An 18978-nucleotide genomic window follows, 5' to 3' on the forward strand; every position below is an offset into this window, starting at 1 on the left:
CTATCTTCAGGGGAGTTTCGTGGGGTGGTAGGACCAGGAGACAAGGAAGGAAGGAAGGATGGCAGGTCTTTGGACACAGTGACAGCAGTCTGGTTCCTTTCTAGCGTTTACTGGGACTATGCCCTCGTGGTGCCCTTCAGCCAGGTCGTGTGCATCCACTGCCACCAGCAAAGTAAGCCTGCCTTGTCCTTGGCTCGGGTGGGAAGGGAGAGGCTGCCTTCTGCCAGCTGTGCACTGTGCGTGGGGCCTGTAAGACTCCTCGTCCTCCTCCCATCCTTGTTAATGGGGCTCCCAGGCCATGCTGTAGCCCAGCCATCTGCCTCCTACCCAGCCTGGGGGCGCTGGCCAGCAGGCTGTGATAGCCGACGAGAGGGCCTCAGCCGCACTCTCCACGTTCACCCCCAGAGAGCGGTGGCACGCTTGTGCTGGTGAGCCAGGATGGCATCCAGAGGCCGCCGCTGCATTTCCCGCAGGGAGGACACCTGCTGTCCTTTCTGTCCTGTCTGGAGAATGGGCTGCTGCCTCGGGGACAGCTAGAGCCCCCGCTGTGGACCCAGGAAGGGAAGGTAACTCGGGTGGGAGGCTTTAGGGGAAGGGCTGTGTGTGGGGGTTCTCTGCCCGCCCCCCTTCCTTCCCCACGTGGAGTTCTTAGGAGCGGCCTTGTGTGGAACCCTGGATGAGACTCTGCCCCATACAGCCCGACCACCTACCCCTCCTTCCACAGGGGAAGGTGTTCCCCAAGCTACGGAAACGAAGCAGCATTCGCTCTGTGGATATGGAGGAGATGGGCACGGGGCGGGCCACCGACTATGTGTTCCGGATCGTCTACCCCGGCCACAGGCACGAGCACAGTGAGTGTCCCGAGCTTCATCCCGGGGGAGGAGAGGAAGATGCTCCGGGAGGCGGGGAGCGCAGCGTCACCCAGGAGGGCAGCAGGCAGGGCCCACTGACCAGGCCAGGTTAACACCAGAGGCTCATCGCCTAGCCTCTCAGCTGGACCTTTTACCCACAGATATTGCCTTTGAAAAGGTGCGTCTCTTCTACCCAGCTCCCTTCCCCACTTCTCCACCCCAGGACTCTTGGCTCAGCAGACCTAGGCGTCACTACACAAGACTCTTAGTTATCCTTTCGGACCCTGTCCAGGGGTAAAACACGTGGAGAAACGAGAAGTAGAAGGTGGGGAACCCTCCGTTGCTCTTCACCTCCTGCTCCCCAACCCCTACAAGACAGCCTGGGTATGGGCCAGCGCTGCTTTTTTTTTTTTTTTTGAGACGAAGTCTTGCTCTTTTACCCAGGCTGGAGTGCAGTGGCGTGATCTCAGCTCACTGCAACCTCTGCCTCCTGGGTTCAAGCGATCCTCCTACCTCAGCCTCCTGAGTAGCTGGGATTACAGGCGCACACCTCCATGCCCGGCTAATTTTTGTATTTTTAGTAGAGATGGGGTTTCACCATATTGGCCAGGCTGGTCTCAAACTCCTGACCTTGTGATCTGCCTGCCTCAGCCTCCCAAAGTGCTGGGATTACAGGCGTGACCACCGCGCCCGGCTCCCTGCTTCTTTTTGGATGGTGAATATTGTCTGCTGACTCCCCTAGAGCCAGAGCCCTCCTCAAACCAACTACTGATGAGCATTAGCTGAAGTAGCAGGTTGCATCAGAGGCAGACTCGGGGCTGCCTGGGGGCTTTGGGCACTGGTGGGTAGAAAGGTGGCTTGGCCCTTGTGGGTCCTGCCCCACCCTGGACACACACCCCTGGGCCCAAGGGGGTCTGTCTGTCTATGTGCATCTACCAACACCAAAGTTCCCTTTCTGGTCAGAGTGCTGCTGCTGCCCATAGGCTTCTCTGGGCAGACTTGCTTTTCTTAAAGATAAGGTCGGGGAATTTGCCAGCCCAGAGCGTTTATTGCTAACAAGACCACCCGCTCCCTAAATTTCTAACTTGTGCCAAAAAGTTGTCAACAAGTTGTCTCTGTATTAGGGACCGGACTGCCCAGACTACACACTCAGCCACAGCACAGATAGCTCCACCAGGCTCAGAGGGCACACGGCACAGGGATGTCCCCCCTTCCCAGATATACCTGAGAAAGAGACGCATCTTTGGCCAGAATGTATTTACACACTTGGCACTTAGTCTCAGGCTGTTGCTTGGTTTAGCTTCTCCAGTCTCTGCCTCCCCTCTTCGATCTTTGCCATTTCCCAGTCCTGGTCACTTCACTTCCAGGACCACCTCGCCAAGGGCAAGCCAGGGCACCCAGAGGCTGAAACTCCACCAAGTGACTCCAGCTCCTTGAGGACAGCTCTGGGAAAACCCTTTCCTTTTCCTGGGAGGGAAGAAGGTGGAATTTATAGTCTGAAAAAGGGGATTTGGAGTAATCTTCAGATTTGGTCCAGCCTGAGAGGAGCTAGAGAACGATCAGGACCCATCTGCCAGCTGTCATGCGCAGCCTCTGCGAGGGCCGATGACCTCCTGGGCTGCCAGCCCATCCCAGACAGTCGCGGTCTTTCACATCCTCCCACCTCTGTTCTCTCTCTTCTGTTCTTCCTAGAGAGGCTGCCTCCGAAGAGTGAGGTTCTGCAGCTGCCCCAGCCCCTCGCCTCCTTCCACACTCTCCCAGGAAAATCATCCAAAGAGCTTTCTGGTCCCCTCCCTTCCCCTCTTCTGTGCCCTGCAGATTCACGATGACCCCGGCCTCCATTCCACTCCCCTTAAGGAGGGAGTCCGTCCTGCCCAGGGATGAGGGCCTCATGCCTCTGCCTCTCGCTGTTCTCTTTGAGCAGTCACTATTAACTACCACCACCTAGCGGCCAGCCGCGCGGCCTCGGTGGACGATGATGAGGAAGAGGAGGATAAACTGCACGCGATGCTCTCAATGATCTGCTCGCGGAACCTCACAGCTCCCAATCCGATGAAAGGTTCTTATCCCTCCCTCTCCCTGACCCGCCTCATCCCCACCCTCCCTCCCGGGCCCGCCTGCCACCCACCACAGGGGCTCGAACGGCAGTGTTGGCATTAGGGGACTTGCACCCAGGGGGCAGATCAGGGAGGGCAGAAGGAGGCCAGACAGGTGCTGGCAAGAAAAGGGGCTGGCCCAGGGCAGGTGGCTCCAGGCTGCGAGGAGGAAGAGGATTTGCTAATAGGAAGGTCTGATTATCTGATGGCCTCCTGGGCACCCTGAATGGATCTCTGAGCCCATTCCTACTCCGGGGGTCAGGCTGGCAAATGCCAGACAGAGGTCTCTTCCTTTCTCTCTGCTGATTGGGAAGACCAGCCTCTGGGCCTGGTGCTTCTGACTCCTGACTTAACAGAAACAGGACGGAGGTACCGGGTCCTTCCTGGGGCAGGGGCAGCAGCTGTGGGTCAGGCGAGGGGTTGAGGGCTGCCATGCGAAGGGCCCCAGGGCTCAGTCTTCCCAGGAGGCCTGAGGGCCCCAGCCGGCAGGGCCTGGTACTTTGGCATGAAATCTAGAAATAGCTGCAGCGTGGTGTCCAGGAAGGGGCCAGGCTTGGGGCCTGGCAACATGAACTCCCGCCCCAGATACGCCCCTGGTTCACTGTATGGTTTTGAGCAAGTTTCTCACTATCCCGGAGCTCTGTCTCTTCACCTGCGCCAGGGATATAAGACAGATGTGTTCCTGCCCTCATGAGTCTCAGGGTCCACGAATGGAGAGGTCACCTTTGTTGGAGGTGATAGCGTAGTGCCCTCAGCCTCTCAGGGTTCCTCTGCCTACCACCCATCTTCCCTAGCACAGAGCTGGCTTGGTAGAGAGGGAGCCCCACTCTTGTCAGCAAGCAATCAGCCAGGAGACCTGTGAGGGCTGGGATGGGCGCTCCAGGAAGGGGTGGGTAGGAAGAGGCTGAGGCCACTTCTCCCAGAGACGAGGGGAGCTTCCCCATTCCCACGCTACAAAATCAATTGCTTCTCCCTTTCCCCGCCCCTGCAGAGGATGTCCTCAGAATATGTCACACTCCCCTTAGGCTTCCAAAGTTCTGCCGGGAAGCCCAGTTCCTTAGCCGGCCACTGAGCCAGTAACAGTCTCCGGGCAGGCAGGACGGCCTGGTCTGTGTTGGAACACACCCAGCACACCCTCCGCACAAGCTGCCAGCTGCCCTCCTACTGCCAGGCGCCTGCCCTCATGCCCACCCTCCCTCCCAGCCCTTCCAATATGAGCCTGTAGGCCAGGCCTAGGTGGGAACATCCTACTTCTGATGTTTATTGCCTGCACACACCCCTGCCATCTGGTTCCTTGCAAACCTGGACTTGGGGCTGTTGCCTATTTACAGTGAACTGACTGAGCAGTGTGGGAAGGTTGAGCTCTGAGGGGACCCACGGAGCTACTTCTTCCCCCACGAACTGGTAGTCAGGCTAGAGGCTGGAGGATCCTAGCAGAGCCCTTGGCAGACTCGGTGATAAAAAGCCTATCCCTGACTAGTCTTAGGGCTGAAGCCTCCGGGATCAGAGAAACTTCCAGACCCACTTCCAGGGGTCCAGAGGCCTCAGGGCTCATCTGTGCATCCTCTCAAGGAACTCAGGGGCTAGGCCAACCTCGTATAGAGCTTCTGGGCCCCTAATACTTGGGAAAGGAGAGGAGGCATAAGAGCAGAATCAGCAGGTGGTTGGGGAGAGGGCTGGGGAATGGGGGCCCCCCACCTCCACTCCAGTCCATAATGACAACACTGTTGAGTCCGTTCTGCCAGCTGTTGCTTTTCAGGCCTGCAACATGCTTGACTTGTGCATGTGAATCAGTGGCGGGGTGTCCAAATTTCCTCTCCCTCCCTCTTCCTCTCCCCTTCCTTTTCCTGCTGCCTCCCCACAGAGCAGATGCTATTCACTCTAATTCTGCTCCAGGCCAGGCACCTTTCACTCGGAGTCTTAGGGGCTGTGGGGTTCGCCCACCCTGTTTTCTTGCTTTACACTTTCCTCATGCTCAGAGGAGAGAGTCAGAGTCAAAGCTGACCCAGCAGACCCCCCTCCCCCTGTCCAGCCTGTGCCCTCACCCAGTCACGCCATAGCCCCAGCTATCTGCACTGGGCTCACTCAGAGACAGTGTTTGAATGTGGCTGGTTCAGCTCCTTCCTGGAGGATTAAGGTGAAGAGCATTGGCCCAGGAGACCTTGGCTGGGCCTCCTTTCTGGGCATGAGCTTGGTTCCCTTTGCCCACCCCCGCCCTCACCCCTGTTGCCCTCCCTGCCTGCCCGCCTGTTGCCTGCTGCCTGCCTGGCTGGGCCTCTTCCCACCCCGGCTCCTCCTGGGACTGTCCTCTTCTCTCCTGCCTGCTGCAGGGGCCTGAGCTGGGCTCCTGCCCCACTGCACCTGCACCCTCCCCTTCTTCCCAGAGTCTCAGGCATGGCTTGCAACGCCCTCACTCCCAGAGCCGCAGCCCCTCCTCACCACGCGTGTTCCCTTAATTTGCCTCCTGGTGGAGCTGAAGGGCCAGATATCTGCAAAACTCCCGGCCGTGGGTCTGGGAAGAGAGCCCCGGCCAAGGCAGGGCAACCGCTGAGGGAACTGGAAGGGGCTCAGCTCAGCCCTCCTCACCAAGGCACACCCAGAGCTGGAGTCCAGCTCCCACCAAAGCCAGGCCCACGCCTGCGTCAGGCCACAGTGGGCCCCGGCCCAGGCTGAGCCAGCCGAGCAAACTGCTGCTGACAGGACTCCCTCAGCACACACGGCTCTCCATCCCTGTTCTTCCGAACTCTTCTCCACTCTCTCCCTCCCTCCCGGCATCACCCCCCAGTGCTTCCACTTCCTCTCTCACTTTGCTTCATCTCTGTGGCTCCCTGGACCTGCCAGAGTCCCCCCTTAAGCAGTGCCCTGCCCCACTTGGGCCGTGGAAGCTCTCGAGGGTCTTGAGTTCTGATTCAGACCGCCTGGGCTGGCTGAGCAGGCCCTGTCTGCTGGCAGCGTAGCTGTGTCCAAGGAGTCATCTTCTGAGGCTGCAACTGGGCCTGTTCTTCTCTGTCACATTGGATGGTGGGCCTCTGTGCCCAGCCACCACCCCCATCCCCGCCTCTGTGCCCAGCCACCACCACCGGCCCCGCAGTGGCCTGGTAGCCCTGGGACCTGTGACTTCCATCCAGCTCCCTGGTGTTTTCGGGAGGCCACCATGCTAACTGCTGTCAGGCTAGGCAGGGATGGAGCAGAGCTCAGAAAGGGGCCGTAGGAGCTGACAGCAGGGGTGCCTGGCCTGGGCATGGGGCACTGCTCATCCGTAGCCACTGGCCACCAGATCTAGACTCCCCCAGAAGAGCCAGGCCTACGGGCAGGTGACTCAGATTCCTCGGGGGCTTTGAACAGTGGGGACTCCCTGGAGGGGAGCGTTCAGAGTTGGAAGTATTCTAAAGACCTCCTTGAGCATCTCAGAGTTTGCCAAGAGGACCAAGCTGAATCCGTGAAGGCTGAGCTAGCTGGTGGCACTTTGAGGAGCTCAGGTCTTTGTTCCTTCTCTTTCTTTCCCTAGAAAAGCAAGTGCTTGCTGGTCGCAGGATAGAGCTAGGCACAATCATCCAAGACTCAGTCCAAGCATTTTACCACATGCAGAAGGACGCCTTGCCGCCCCTCTCCAGGCTTGCTGGAGGCTAGGAAGTGTCAGGCGCCCTCTCTCCCTACCGTTTCCATCTCTGGGCTCTGGACCAGGCAGGCCCCACCTCTGTGATTTTCCACCCATGGGTGACTTGATGCTGCAGCTCTGGGCACAGAGGTGGGCATGGTGCAGGGTGCCTGGAAGAGAAGGCTTCTCGGGCCCTGACCATGCCACCCTTCCTGCCCGCAGACGCTGGTGACATGATCGAGATGCAGGGCTTTGGGCCCAGCCTGCCAGCCTGGCACCTGGAGCCCCTGTGCAGTCAGGGCTCCTCCTGCCTCTCCTGTTCCTCCAGCAGCTCCCCACATGCAACCCCCAGCCACTGTAGCTGCATCCCCGACCGGTGAGTGGGCAGCGCTCGGCCCCAGCTTCCCGTTAGCGTGTCCAGCCACGTGTGTGTCCGTCTGTCCTTAAAGGCCGTGTCACCTGCACGACAGGGTGGCCTCTGGAGTGGGACAGATCAGGGTTCAAATTTCACTTTTGCTACCCACGTGACTTACAAGTTACGGAATTACCGTGAGCCTCTACGTTTCTGAACCTCAGTTTCCTCATCTGTAAAATGGGGATGATGCCACTTGCTGCCTGCGGTACTTATGAGGACAGAATGAGAGAGAACCCAAGTGAAGGTCCGGAGTTGTGCCGGCACATCATGGGCTCAGTCCCCGCCAGCTCCCCTTCCCGATGTGCACACAGACCCTGCTGACAGGCCGTCCACCTGAGGACACTCAGCAGCCACCTGCCGTGTGCCAGGGCAGTGAGTGAATGGCTTTTATGGGAAGTGTTCTCTTTTACCTTTACTTCGTCTTCTGTTTATTAATCCTGATGATCCTCCGCTGCCTCTCTCCATTTTTCACATGAGGAAACGAAGATTCATGTAGGTGAAGTTCATTGACCAAGATCCCTGGGTGGTTGGGGGCCAGGCGGGGGCCCCACAGCAGCTCTGTCCAGGTGGCAGGCAGGGACAGGGCACCCACTGATGGCTGCTGGGCTGCGGCTCCTCCTCCTCACACCCTCCCCAGTGCCTTACCTGCCCCCCAGGACAGAGCCTCCTCCCTTCTCTCTCTCCTCCCACCAGAGGGGCCGCAGCCCCTCCCTGCTGAGCCCGGTTGTTGCCACAGGTTGCCGCTCAGGCTACTGTGTGAGAGTATGAAGAGGCAGATCGTGTCCCGGGCCTTCTACGGCTGTGAGTGTGGGGCGCGCCGGGCTGTGGCGGGCTGGGGGCGGGCGGCCCTGGGTCCCAGCCTCCTGCTGCCCACTGCTGCCCACCGCAGGGCTGGCACACTGCCGCCACCTGTCCACGGTGCGGACCCACCTGTCGGCGCTGGTGCACCATAGCGTTATCCCTCCTGACCGGCCCCCGGGGGCCTCCGCGGGCCTCACCAAGGACGTGTGGAGCAAGTATCAGAAGGACAAAAAGGTGCCAACCCTGGGGTTCCAGGGCCACAGGTCGAGGGGCTGGGGCGGGCAGGAGTGAGGGCTTCAGGGTAAAATGTGCCAGTGGGTGCGGTTGACAGGCCAGGGCCGATGCCACGGAGTGACCAGGGTCCCGGCAGAATCTCTTGCAGCTGGGCCTGGGGCTGACACGGGAAGGGGGCTGGACTGGGAAGCCGTCCTGCCTCCACATCGCCCTGTGACCCTGGACAAAGCTTTGCCTCTCTCCGGGCGCCATTTCCTGCCCCTTAAGGAAGGAGAGCAGAACGACATCTCATCCCACTGTGAGCTGGGGCACGGGAGGACGTGGCCACCCCAAAGCAGGCTTTGCGTGGGCTTCAGCATTCACTACAGGCCCCGCCCCAGCCCATTCTCCGTGGGATGGGGCTCACCCAGCTGGGCCACAGTGACTGTGGAGGCTGCAGAGTCTTGACTCCCTGGGTCCCTCAGAACTACAAAGAGCTGGAGCTGCTGCGGCGAGTTTACTACGGAGGCATAGAGCACGAGATCCGCAAGGACGTCTGGCCCTTTCTGCTTGGCCACTACAAGTTCGGCATGAGCAAGAAGGAGATGGAGCAGGTGAGGGGAGCCTGTTCCCATGGGGCTGATGAGATGGGGAGCTGGGCCAGGGGACGCCAGGGAGGGGACCTTGGAAGCCTCAGCCCCTTCCCAGCCGGAAAGAAGCATGGCAGGGCAGCTCCACTGTCCTTACCCTGAGGCCTGTCTTGAGTCTGAGACTCAGGACCCAAGGTCCAGTGCAGGCCCAGCTCCTGAAGGGGAGGGCCTGGTGCACGCTTCCCCCATGGTCGTGGTGTGGTCTGAGTACAGGTGGACGCAGTGGTGGCAGCAAGGTACCAGCAGGTGTTGGCAGAGTGGAAGGCCTGCGAGGTGGTGGTGAGGCAGCGGGAGCGGGATGCCCACCCAGCCACACGCACCAAGTTCTCCTCAGGCAGCAGCATCGACAGCCACGTGCAGCGCCTCATCCACCGAGACTCCACCATCAGCAACGATGTGAGCCAGACGGGACCTGGAGGGTTGGGGGTCTCGGGGGCCACCCGCGTTTTCCACACAGTGGTCCTGAGCACCAGCCCGACCTCTGGGAACTGGTGGGGCCCTGCGAGAAAGGCCTAATGTGCCTGTTCTCCAACTGGAAATGGCTAACTGTGCCTCTGCCGCCTACTTCTCTGGGTATTGTAGGAATAAAGTGAGAAAGTGCATTGTGCTCAGTTTTAGCCAACTCTAGGGAAAGATGGACTTACTGGGATTTAGGGAAACCCTCCTCCTTGTAGAAAGACCTCAAAGCTAGCAACAGGCAACGCTGGGTTCTAGTCCCAGATCCACTATTGACAAGCTGAATGTCTCTGGGCAAGCACTTCCCATCTCTGGGTCTCAGTTTCCCCTCTCCACCCATATCCTCTGACTGCAGAGGCTTCCTGAGAGCTGTGGGCTTGAGAATAGGGGAGCCCGTAGAGCAGCCCCATTGGTGTCGACTGGCGAGATCCTTCCTCCCCGCGATGTTGCCTGTCACTGTACAGAACTGACTATGGCAGGCTCGTTCGGAGCACGGGAGGGTAGCTCTTTCTGGCATCACTCCTGCCTTTTGAACAGCAAGTTCTAAACTGTGACTGCCTGGCCCAACCAACACTGATAAGTTTCAATTTTAAGGACACTTTCATTAATTTTTTTCTTTAAAATTGTCTCTTTAGATAATGTGTATTCTTGTTACTTTACTAAATCCTTACCAACATTAACAGAAAATGTAAGTTGAAGTAAGTTAAATATAACTGGCTGGGTGTGATGGCTCATGCCTCTAATTCCAACACTTTGGGAGGCAGAGGTGGGAGGATTGCTTTAGTTCAAGAGTTCGAGACCAGCCTGGGCAACATGGCGAAACCCTGTCTTTACAAAAAATGCAAAACTTTGCCGCATGTGTTGGGGTGCGCCTGTAGTTCCAGCTTCTCGGGAGGCTGAGGTGGGGGGACCACCTGAGCCATGGAGGTTGAGGCTGCAGTGAGCCATGATACCACCACTGTACTCTAGCCTGGGCCGTAGAGTGAGACCCTGCCTCAGAAATAAAATTTAAAAAAAGAAATAGAACAAACAAGGCACATTGTCATTTCCCACGTGCTTTGTTCTTAATCCCCTATCCAGGTTCACATTCTCCCTCTCTCTGGCTTTGGGTTTTGTAAAAATCTCAGTCTGTGCCAGTGCCCAGCTGCTGAGCTCATGGACGGCAGTAGCTCCTCGCTGGCGTATTAGATTGCCACAGAACCGTGGCCTTACCCAGCACTTCACGCTTCCTGCCCAAAGCAGAAACTACTTTTAGCATCGCTTTCCCTACGTGGTGAAAATCGAGAAAGAAAAATCCCAAACAGTCTCTGTATGTGTCTCTTCTTTTCCTCATGCCTTGTCCATGGTGGTGGACTGTATCTAGGAGGCAGAATGTTTGCTTTTCCTTCCTACATCTCCCCACCTTGCCTGAGGGCTAATGGAACTGACTAGGTACTTGCTACAGAACGTTCCTGTCTTGTCCTGCTGAACACTCAATACTGAAAATAAGGCAAAACTTGTTTTTCCTTAAACCTCTAGCCTTCTCTCCACCCAGCCACACCAAAACACTAAGGCCATTCTCCCGGTCTCATGACTTCAGGCGTTTCTAGAATGAGACTGAGTTCAAACTGGCCATTGAGCGTTCAGCCCCCTGGCTCCCCTTCTTCCCTTCAGTAGCCACAGGAAGACCTGGGGCTGTTCATTCAAGCAGGGCTGAAGACGTGTCTTCATGTTTGGCCAGAGGCTTGTTTCTCTCCGCCTGGCTGGCTGGGTCAGAAGCTGGCTTGGTGCTCCGTGGCCACAGTGTTGGAGGCTGTGGTAGGAGAGGGGGTGTGAAGAGTTTTGCATTCCAGCTCCCTTCTGGCCCGAGGAGGCGGTGGGCTGTGGGAAGGTGCTGGAGTGCAGGTGGAGCCGCCCTGTGTTCACCCCCCAGGTGTTTATCTCAGTGGACGATCTGGAACCCCCGGAGCCCCAGGACCCTGAAGATTCCAGACCAAAACCTGAGCAGGAAGCAGGAGCCGGGACTCCGGGCACCGCAGTGGTGGAGCAGCAGCATTCCGTGGAGTTCGACTCTCCAGACTCAGGACTGCCCTCCTCTCGCAATTACTCCGTGGCCTCGGGCATCCAGTCAAGCCTAGATGAGGGGCAGAGCGTGGGCTTCGAAGAGGAGGACGGCGGTGGGGAGGAAGGCTCCAGTGGGCCCGGCCCTGCAGCTCACACTCTGACGGAGCCCCAGGATCCCAGCCAGAAGCCTCAGGCCGGAGAACTGGAGGCCGGAGAGGAGCTTGCGGCTGTGTGTGCGGCTGCCTACACTGTGCGTACATGCTCCCCAGGCTGTTCCCAGCCGCCCCAGAGGCCCTCCTGACATCCCAGAGCTGGGGAAGCGCTGGTGGGGTGGAAGCGGGGCGCCCTGACTGCCCTGGAAGGGAGTTCTGAGCCCATTTCTCAGCATCCCCACAGGACTCGCTCTGGTCTCTGGGTTCCGTTTTGCTGCATTTCTTGGGGCATCACCTCCTGCCCGCAGCCTGGGAAGGGCTGCCCGGTCTCACGCCTGAGGGCCCTCCACTCTTCCAGATAGAATTACTGGACACTGTGGCCTTAAACCTGCACCGCATAGACAAGGATGTGCAGAGGTGTGACCGCAACTACTGGTACTTCACGCCCCCCAACCTCGAGAGGCTCAGAGACGTCATGTGCAGGTGCCTTGTGGGGCGGGGCTCAGGGTGGGAGGCGGGACCCTGCCGCGCACTCACTCCCGCCAGTTACTCTGTGAAGATGAGGTCCGGAAGGTGCCCTGCTCCTCTCTCCTGCTCCTGAATCACACTTGGCTCCCCCTGCCTGGAACGCTTTTTCCCTGCACACCCCTCCCCCGCGCCTCTTCATTCTTAGGGGTCTACCAGACCTCCACTTCAGCCACACCTCTTCAGGAAGCTTTCCCTCATCCCCGCACCCCCACCACACATACCAAGTATGACGGCCTTGGCTCTCCCTAAGTCGGAGTGCCTTGGGGGAGGGCCCCGTGGGTTGTTCCCCGTTGTCTCCCTGTGGGGGGTGCACAGTACATGCCTTAGGGTCGTGGAAAGGCTGACTTCTGGGCGGCAGGTGGCTCTGGAGGACGTCTTCCCAGGGATCCCGAGGGAGGGAAGAATGGGGCACAGCCACAGTGACTCTCCCCCTGCCTTTCAGCTACGTGTGGGAGCACCTGGACGTGGGGTATGTGCAGGGCATGTGCGATCTGCTGGCGCCTCTCCTGGTCACCCTCGACAATGGTGAGGGATTGCGGGACATGGGACTGGGCTGCATGAGCTGGAGAAAGGACGAGAGGGTGGCCAGGTCTGGAAGGGTGGGAATGGGAGCCGGCTCTGTCCCCTGCGTCTCCTGCCCTGCCAGCTTCACTCCTGTCTCCCCTCAGATCAGCTGGCCTACAGCTGCTTCAGCCACCTCATGAAGAGGATGAGCCAGAACTTCCCCAACGGGGGTGCCATGGACACCCACTTTGCCAACATGCGCTCCCTCATCCAGGTGAGGCCGGTTGCCACCCATGGGCATGGGAGCAGGCAGTGCTGGGCTGGTCCATCGTCCACATGGCTAGGGAGCATTCCACAAACATACTTGACATAGAAACTTAACTTCTTTCATTTTAAAAGACATGGTTTCAGCCGGGCAAGGTGGCTCAGGCCTGTCATCCCAGCAATTTAGGAGGCCGAGGCAGGCGGATCACGAAGTCAGGAGTTTGAGACCAGCCTGGCCAACATCGTGAAACCCCATCTCTACTAAAAATACAAAAATTAGCCAGGTGTGGTGGCTTACACCTGTAGTCCCAGCTACTCGGGAGGCTGAGGCAGGAGAATCACTTAAACCCGGGAGGTGGAGGTTGCAGTGAGCCGATATCACACCACTGCACTCCAGCCTGGGTGACAGAGCAAGACTCTGTCTCAAAAAAAAAAACAAAAACAAACAAAAAAAAACACAAAAACCCATGGTTTCAGCGTTAGAAATTGAGGAGGAGTGTGTGTGTGTGTGTGTGAATGCTCGTGCCGATGAAAGTTCTGGCAAACAGTAGGGGTTGCTGATGACATCAGACACCCAGAAAATCCTATAACCCTAAAAATAATGCAGCCCAGAGAGATGGGTGATGGGAGGGGCAGCAGAAGCAACCCACCCTCCACAAGGAGATCTGAGGGGGAGAGAGTGCACCGCGCAGCACAGAGCAACAGACAGACCCACTGCCAGGTTGGGGATCGCCTGCATCCCTGGGCGTGAGCGGAGGGTGAGTGGTGGCCAGAGGCAGCATCGGCTCAGGGCTCAGCCTCTCTCCCTTTTCCCACCCACATAAGATCCTGGACTCAGAGCTGTTTGAGCTGATGCATCAGAATGGAGACTACACCCACTTCTACTTCTGTTATCGCTGGTTCCTGCTGGATTTTAAGAGAGGTAAGAAGTGGGTTGGATCATGGGGCTGAGGTCAGGGACAGTGAGAGATCCCTCTTCCCCCAAGCCAACAGTTCTCAATCCTAACTGGGCCTTGGAACCACCTGGGGAGCTTTAAAACCTGCCAGAACCCTGGCCCCACCCAGCCCAGACTCATGAACTGTGGCTGCCTGGGCCTATGGGTTCTTAAATGCTCGCTGACCAGACACAGTGGCTCACGCCTGTAATCCCAGCACTTCGGGAAGTCAAGGTGAGAGGATCGCTTGCGCCCAGGAACTTGAGACTAGCCTGGGCAACATAGCGAGACCCTGTCTTTAATTTTTAAAAAAGAAAGAAAAAATGAGGCTGGGTGCGGTGGCTCATGCCTGTAATCCCAGCACTTTGGGAGGCCAGGGCAAGCAGATCACTTAAGGTCAGGGGTTTGAGGCCAGCCTGGCCAACATGGTGAAACTCCATCTCTACTAAAAATACAAAAATCAGCCGGGCATGGTGGCGGGTGCCTGTAGTGGAGGCAAGGTTATGGTGAGCTGAGATTGTGCCATTGCTCTCCAGCCTGGGCAACAGAGCCAGACTGTGTCTCAAAAAAAAAAAGAAAAAAAATTGAAAAGAAAACAAAATTTCCATAGGTGATTCCAAAGTACCACTAGGGTTGACAGTTACAACTCTCATAGATCATGGTTTGGGGAACTTTTTTCAAACCAAAGCATTCCTGAGCACCAAGATGGGAGGCCTGTGACAGCTGCCTGGCTGAAGTGCAGGCAGAGTCTGCAGGAACCCAGTGTGCTACCCAAGAAAAGGATGGGGCCTTGGTACGGGGTACAGAACCCCCATTCCTGAGCCAGGCTCTGTGTCGTGGAGAGAATCCCAGGACTTTGGCCCCTGAAGCTCTGACCCCTCACCTGGCTCCATTTAGAGGCCCGTGAGCAGCCAGTCCGGCCAGTGTCAGCCCCAGCCCCAGCCTCAGCCCCAGCCCCAGCCTCAATCCCAGCCTCAGCCCCAGATACGCGGCTAGGACAGGTGAGCAGCAGCCGCTTACTCTCTGCAGAACTGCTGTATGAGGATGTGTTTGCTGTGTGGGAGGTCATCTGGGCAGCCAGGCACATCTCATCGGAGCACTTTGTCCTGTTCATCGCCCTCGCCCTGGTGGAGGCCTACCGAGAGATCATCCGTGACAACAACATGGACTTCACTGACATCATCAAGTTTTTCAATGGTACGAGCTGGTCCAGCCATCCGGGCTGCCCTGAGCAGAGGTGTGGAGGCCCCCACCTCTGCCCTGCACACAGTTGGAGGGTTCTCAGGAATCCTGGGGGCCCTTCCCCAAAGGCCGGGATGTCAAGAATCTAGCAGAGCAGATGGAAACAGAGCAGGGTAGTCAGCCACCTCCTAGCCTGCTGCCCTTTCCCTGGGCCTCCCTACAGCTCTCCACGTTTCCCCCCAGAACGTGCTGAGCATCACGATGCCCAGGAGATCCTGCGGATTGCCCGGGACCTCGTCCACAAGGTGCAGATGCTCATAGAGAACAAGTGAGCTGGGGCCAGGAGGCAGCAGCCACGCAGAGCCTGGGCTCCGGCAGGGAGAGGTGCAGGGGAGTCACCGCCCAGACCTCCCCAGCCACCAACCGACCCCACCTCTGTTCCTAACAAAGCGGTTGTGAGCCTGGATCCGACTCCTGGCAGTGCTGACCCTGCAGGGCAAATCAGGGGCCAGGATGCCCTCGGATCAGGGCCGGGATGGGAGGGGTCAGCCTCAGGGAGCAGCTGCCTTGGGGGACACACCTACTCTGCTCCCCTCTCACACATCTGGGAGTAGCCCCACTGCCACCTGCAGCCTCAGCCTGGACTGCTGCCCATGAGTGAACCTGGGGCCCCACAGGATTAACAGGGGCTATAGTGGCCTGGGCCCTACTCAGCTGGGGTGGCAGAGGGCAAGAGGCTCTGTGCTGTGTCCCTTCTGAGGGTCCCTTTGCAGTCCCAGTATATTGTGCGTGCACCAGCCCCAGCTGGAGCAACCAGAACTGCTTCCGGTTTAGGCACACGTCCCGGGTGCGGGAGACCCGGGCGCGGGAGACCCGGGCCGCCTTCAGGCCGCTCCCCCGAGATTCTGGGGCAGTCGGAAGATGTGGGCCCTGGGTGGGAACAGCCCACTTCAGCAGCACTGCCACCGCCTTTGGCCACCTGAGGTGACCCCCAGGCCTCCCCGGCCCTGTACAGTGTACCTCTGTGTATCTGTACGGCCTCGCTCCTGCCACCCCACCCTCGCGTTCTGCATTAGGTACTTCCCTGAAAACCACGTGTAAGTAAGTGATGCTTTTGCCAGTGGATGATCTGGCATGCGACCGGAGCACTTGCTCTGAGGAATCCCAGGGTGACTGTGTCGGGGAGCAATCCGGTCACAGCCTCCCCTCAGAGACAGGCCTCAGTTCTAGGGCAGCCCATTATCTGTCGCAGACATCATCTGCCATGTCCCTGAGACTGCGGGAGGCAGGGGATGCATGGGTGTCCCCATCTGTCCCTGGTGAGAAGCAAGGCTAGCTCTGCCTTCCACATGCTTCTCAGGATGCCAAGAGGCCTAGGAACCCAGAAACCCCCTTGGAGGAGCTGTGTACACGGGGGTGCCAGGAAGGGCATAGCTCCTGCCCCCAGGCCTAGGCATGCTGCTTGCTCGGCCATCCCCACTTCCTCCTCTACCCCAACACATGCAGGCTAGGCCTTGCCCTGGAACGTGGAGGCCCTGCCCGGGGCTGGGGCCTGTCCAGCAGCCACCAAAGTCTGGCAGATTTTCTGCATTTGAGAAACATGACAAAGGGCCCCGCAGCCCTTCTGCACCCAGCACAGCCTGCCCAGCCCAGCCCTGCCCCCGGGCACTGCACAGCCTGTCTGGGGGCCAGACCACCCCATTGTCCATGCTTGTTGTCCATGAGTCCTTGGCCTCCACCAAGCACGTGTGGCCATTGTGTGCCTGCCTTAGTGACTCCGTGGTTTTGTGAGGAGCAGAGTGTGTATGATTTTTGCCTCAGAAACTATACTCTTCTGTGTAACAGACCAATAAACAGCATTTGTCAACACTGGAGCCTCTGGGACTGGACACTGAGAGACCACGTGCCTTCTTTAAGCTCCACAGTTGGCGAGCCCCAAAAGGCGAGGACGGCAAAAAACTAAAGTTTCCAAGAGAGGTCCTCCAGCCGCCAGTCTGGAGGGTGTGGGCTGGTCAGGAAGTCAGGGTGATTTGATAGCCAAACCTCAAGTACTCAGCGCCCTTGAGGGGACCTCATCCCAGAGTCATGGCCCCATCTCACGATGACCAGTGGCCCCTCTAGCCTGTGGATGAGAGAAGGTCCCTGTCCCATCCCTACCCCCTGCCTGCCCTACTGACCAGGCTGCAATGAGAAGCTGGAGCTTGACTATGCCACTGCAGCTGGTGGCGACAGAGCTGCCCCTTTGGGCGTGGCTCTCACCCGCTGGGCACTGTCTGAGAGGCCGGAGGGGAGTGTCAGGAGGAGTCAGACCCTGCTGAGCTACAGACAGGCCCAGCTGTAAAGGGTCTCCACCTCTCTTCCTGCCCTTCCCCAACCCGAGTGCTACTGGTCCCATCATCGATGGCTCCAGGGAGAAGACACCAGTCACACAACATGTTTTCTACCCTAGAGGACACTGACTTCCTGGACATTAGGGCCTGCTTTCCACTCACTCAAAGCTGAAGACCCCAGCCCATGGTCCTAGCAGGCTGAACCCAGCTTTATTATACAGAGAGAGAGACAGACAGATAGACAGACACAGAGTCTTGCTATCTCTCCCAGAACGGAGTGCAATGGTATGATCATGGCTCACTGCAGCCTTGAACTCCTAGGCTCAAGCGATCCTCCCAACTCAGCCTCCCAAGTAGCCAGGGCTGCAGGCGCCCCATCATGGCAGTTTTTCTATCTTTTTGGTAGAGGCAGAGGCTCACTGTTGCTCAGGCTAGTCTTGAACTCTGGCCTCAAGCAGTCCACCCACTTGGCCTCCCGAAGTGCTGGGATTACAGGCTTGAGCCACTGCATCTGGCCCTGAACCCAGCTTTTAGGAAAGAGTGCAAACTAGTGGCCGGAGCTACCCAAAGAAACCAGTTGGTGCAGAGAGAGCTCTGGGGCCAGGGAACTTGATAAGCCCTTCAGGGGAACACCCCCCACCCGCCAGCTGACTGTTGCCTGGAGGAGTCAGAATTCCTTTGCTGTGACCACCTAAAGGAAATTTCACCTAGCCTGGGAGTAACCTGGTTCCTTCACACACTTCCGTCCTGCCCTACTCCCCCTGACTACTGGACTGGGATCCTGGGACCAGAGGGGATCCCACAGCTTTTCAAAACGATGGGACAGCTGGGGCGGGAAGAGCAAGCAGCACAGTGGGCTCTCCAAACACCATCTCAAGGAACCTTCGCAATCTGGAAAGTCAGGTCTTCCTCTTACAGAGCAGGAGCTGGTAAATGGAAGCACCTGGATTCATACTTTATCCTGACCACAGGCCCCTTTGTTATAAGCTCCAGCTGAGCCATGGGTGAGTGAGAACTGTGGGTGAGGGGGAGCTTTGAGTACAGCTTCTGCCTAAAGATTTAGTGACAGCCCTCAGATGACAGCCAAGTTATCACTGCCTGGGGAGGGTCTTCATCTGTGTTCCCAGTGGGCACAGGGCCTGGCACTGAGCATGCACCCAGGAAGGGTTAACCCTCACCCTACCCCTTCCCTAAAGCGTCGCTTAGTGGGCTAATGGAAGTGACGCAGCTCTTCCAGGAGCTACCAGCAGAGGGAGCCCGCGTCTCACAAGTAAAAAGGGCAGGCTCAGTAGGGAGGGCTGGATTCCGAACTTTCATTTTAATTTTAAAAAAATTTTTTGAGACAGAGTCTCGCTCTTTCTCCCAGGCTGGAGTGCAGTGGCGCAATCTCGGCTCACTGCGGCCTCCGCCCCCCGGGTTCAAGCAATTCTCCTGCCTCAGCCTCCTGAGTAGCTGGGATTATAGGCATGCACCACCATGCCCGGCTCATTTTTGTATTTTTAGTAGAGACGGGTTTTTGCCATGTTGGCCAGGCTGGTCTCGAACTCCAGACCTCAGGTGATCCGCCCACCTAAGCCTCCCAAAGTGCTGGGATTACAGGCGTGTGCCACCGCGCCCGGCCTGAACTTTTTGAAGTCAACCCTTCTCTTTCAGAAAACAGGACCCAAGACAGCACTCCCTTCCTCAAGGATAACCCCTACCCACCCCACCTCAGGAAGAGACGCAGAGTCAGTCTCCCCTGTGGGGACTGGGAGTCAGACAGGTACTGTCAGGGTGGAAATGAGAAGCTGGGCCCCTTGCCCAGCCTGGTCTCCAGCAAGGCCTAGCTAGTGGCTCCCTGACCTCACTTCGCACACCACCTCCTCCCATGACAGCCTGCCCAGGGAGAGAAGACACAGCCACAGCGACAAGGGGCTTCCAGCCCAGCTGAGAACACGGCTTTTGCCCCTGACCTCCAGCC

At 58.0% G+C, this 18978-nt stretch overlaps 1 protein-coding gene across 7 annotated transcripts in view; it reads left to right on the forward strand.

Moving 5' to 3' along the window:
• Positions 1-16557, forward strand: part of SGSM2 (small G protein signaling modulator 2) — a 44146-nt gene extending 27589 nt beyond the window's left edge. For 4 of the 7 annotated variants that reach the window (XM_016931169.4, XM_054669913.2, XM_054669914.2 and 1 more), the window contains 16 exons: positions 105-172; positions 406-566; positions 725-851; positions 2776-2910; positions 6768-6921; positions 7697-7761; positions 7850-7995; positions 8460-8588; positions 8838-9020; positions 10993-11373; positions 11634-11758; positions 12246-12328; positions 12472-12581; positions 13397-13493; positions 14536-14703; positions 14932-16557. In XM_016931169.4, the coding sequence (XP_016786658.4) occupies positions 105-172; positions 406-566; positions 725-851; positions 2776-2910; positions 6768-6921; positions 7697-7761; positions 7850-7995; positions 8460-8588; positions 8838-9020; positions 10993-11373; positions 11634-11758; positions 12246-12328; positions 12472-12581; positions 13397-13493; positions 14536-14703; positions 14932-15020 (2221 nt within the window). In that variant the 3' untranslated portion in view covers positions 15021-16557. The remainder of the gene's footprint in view (positions 1-104; positions 173-405; positions 567-724; positions 852-2775; positions 2911-6767; positions 6922-7696; positions 7762-7849; positions 7996-8459; positions 8589-8837; positions 9021-10992; positions 11374-11633; positions 11759-12245; positions 12329-12471; positions 12582-13396; positions 13494-14535; positions 14704-14931) is intronic. The other 3 variants (XM_016931173.4, XM_054669915.2, XM_003315288.6) reach the window with 1 other exon arrangement.
• The last annotated feature ends 2421 nt before the right edge of the window (positions 16558-18978 follow it).

The sequence above is a fragment of the Pan troglodytes genome, chromosome 19, assembly GCF_028858775.2.
Source record: "Pan troglodytes isolate AG18354 chromosome 19, NHGRI_mPanTro3-v2.0_pri, whole genome shotgun sequence".
Classification (NCBI taxonomy): Eukaryota; Metazoa; Chordata; class Mammalia; order Primates; family Hominidae; genus Pan; species Pan troglodytes.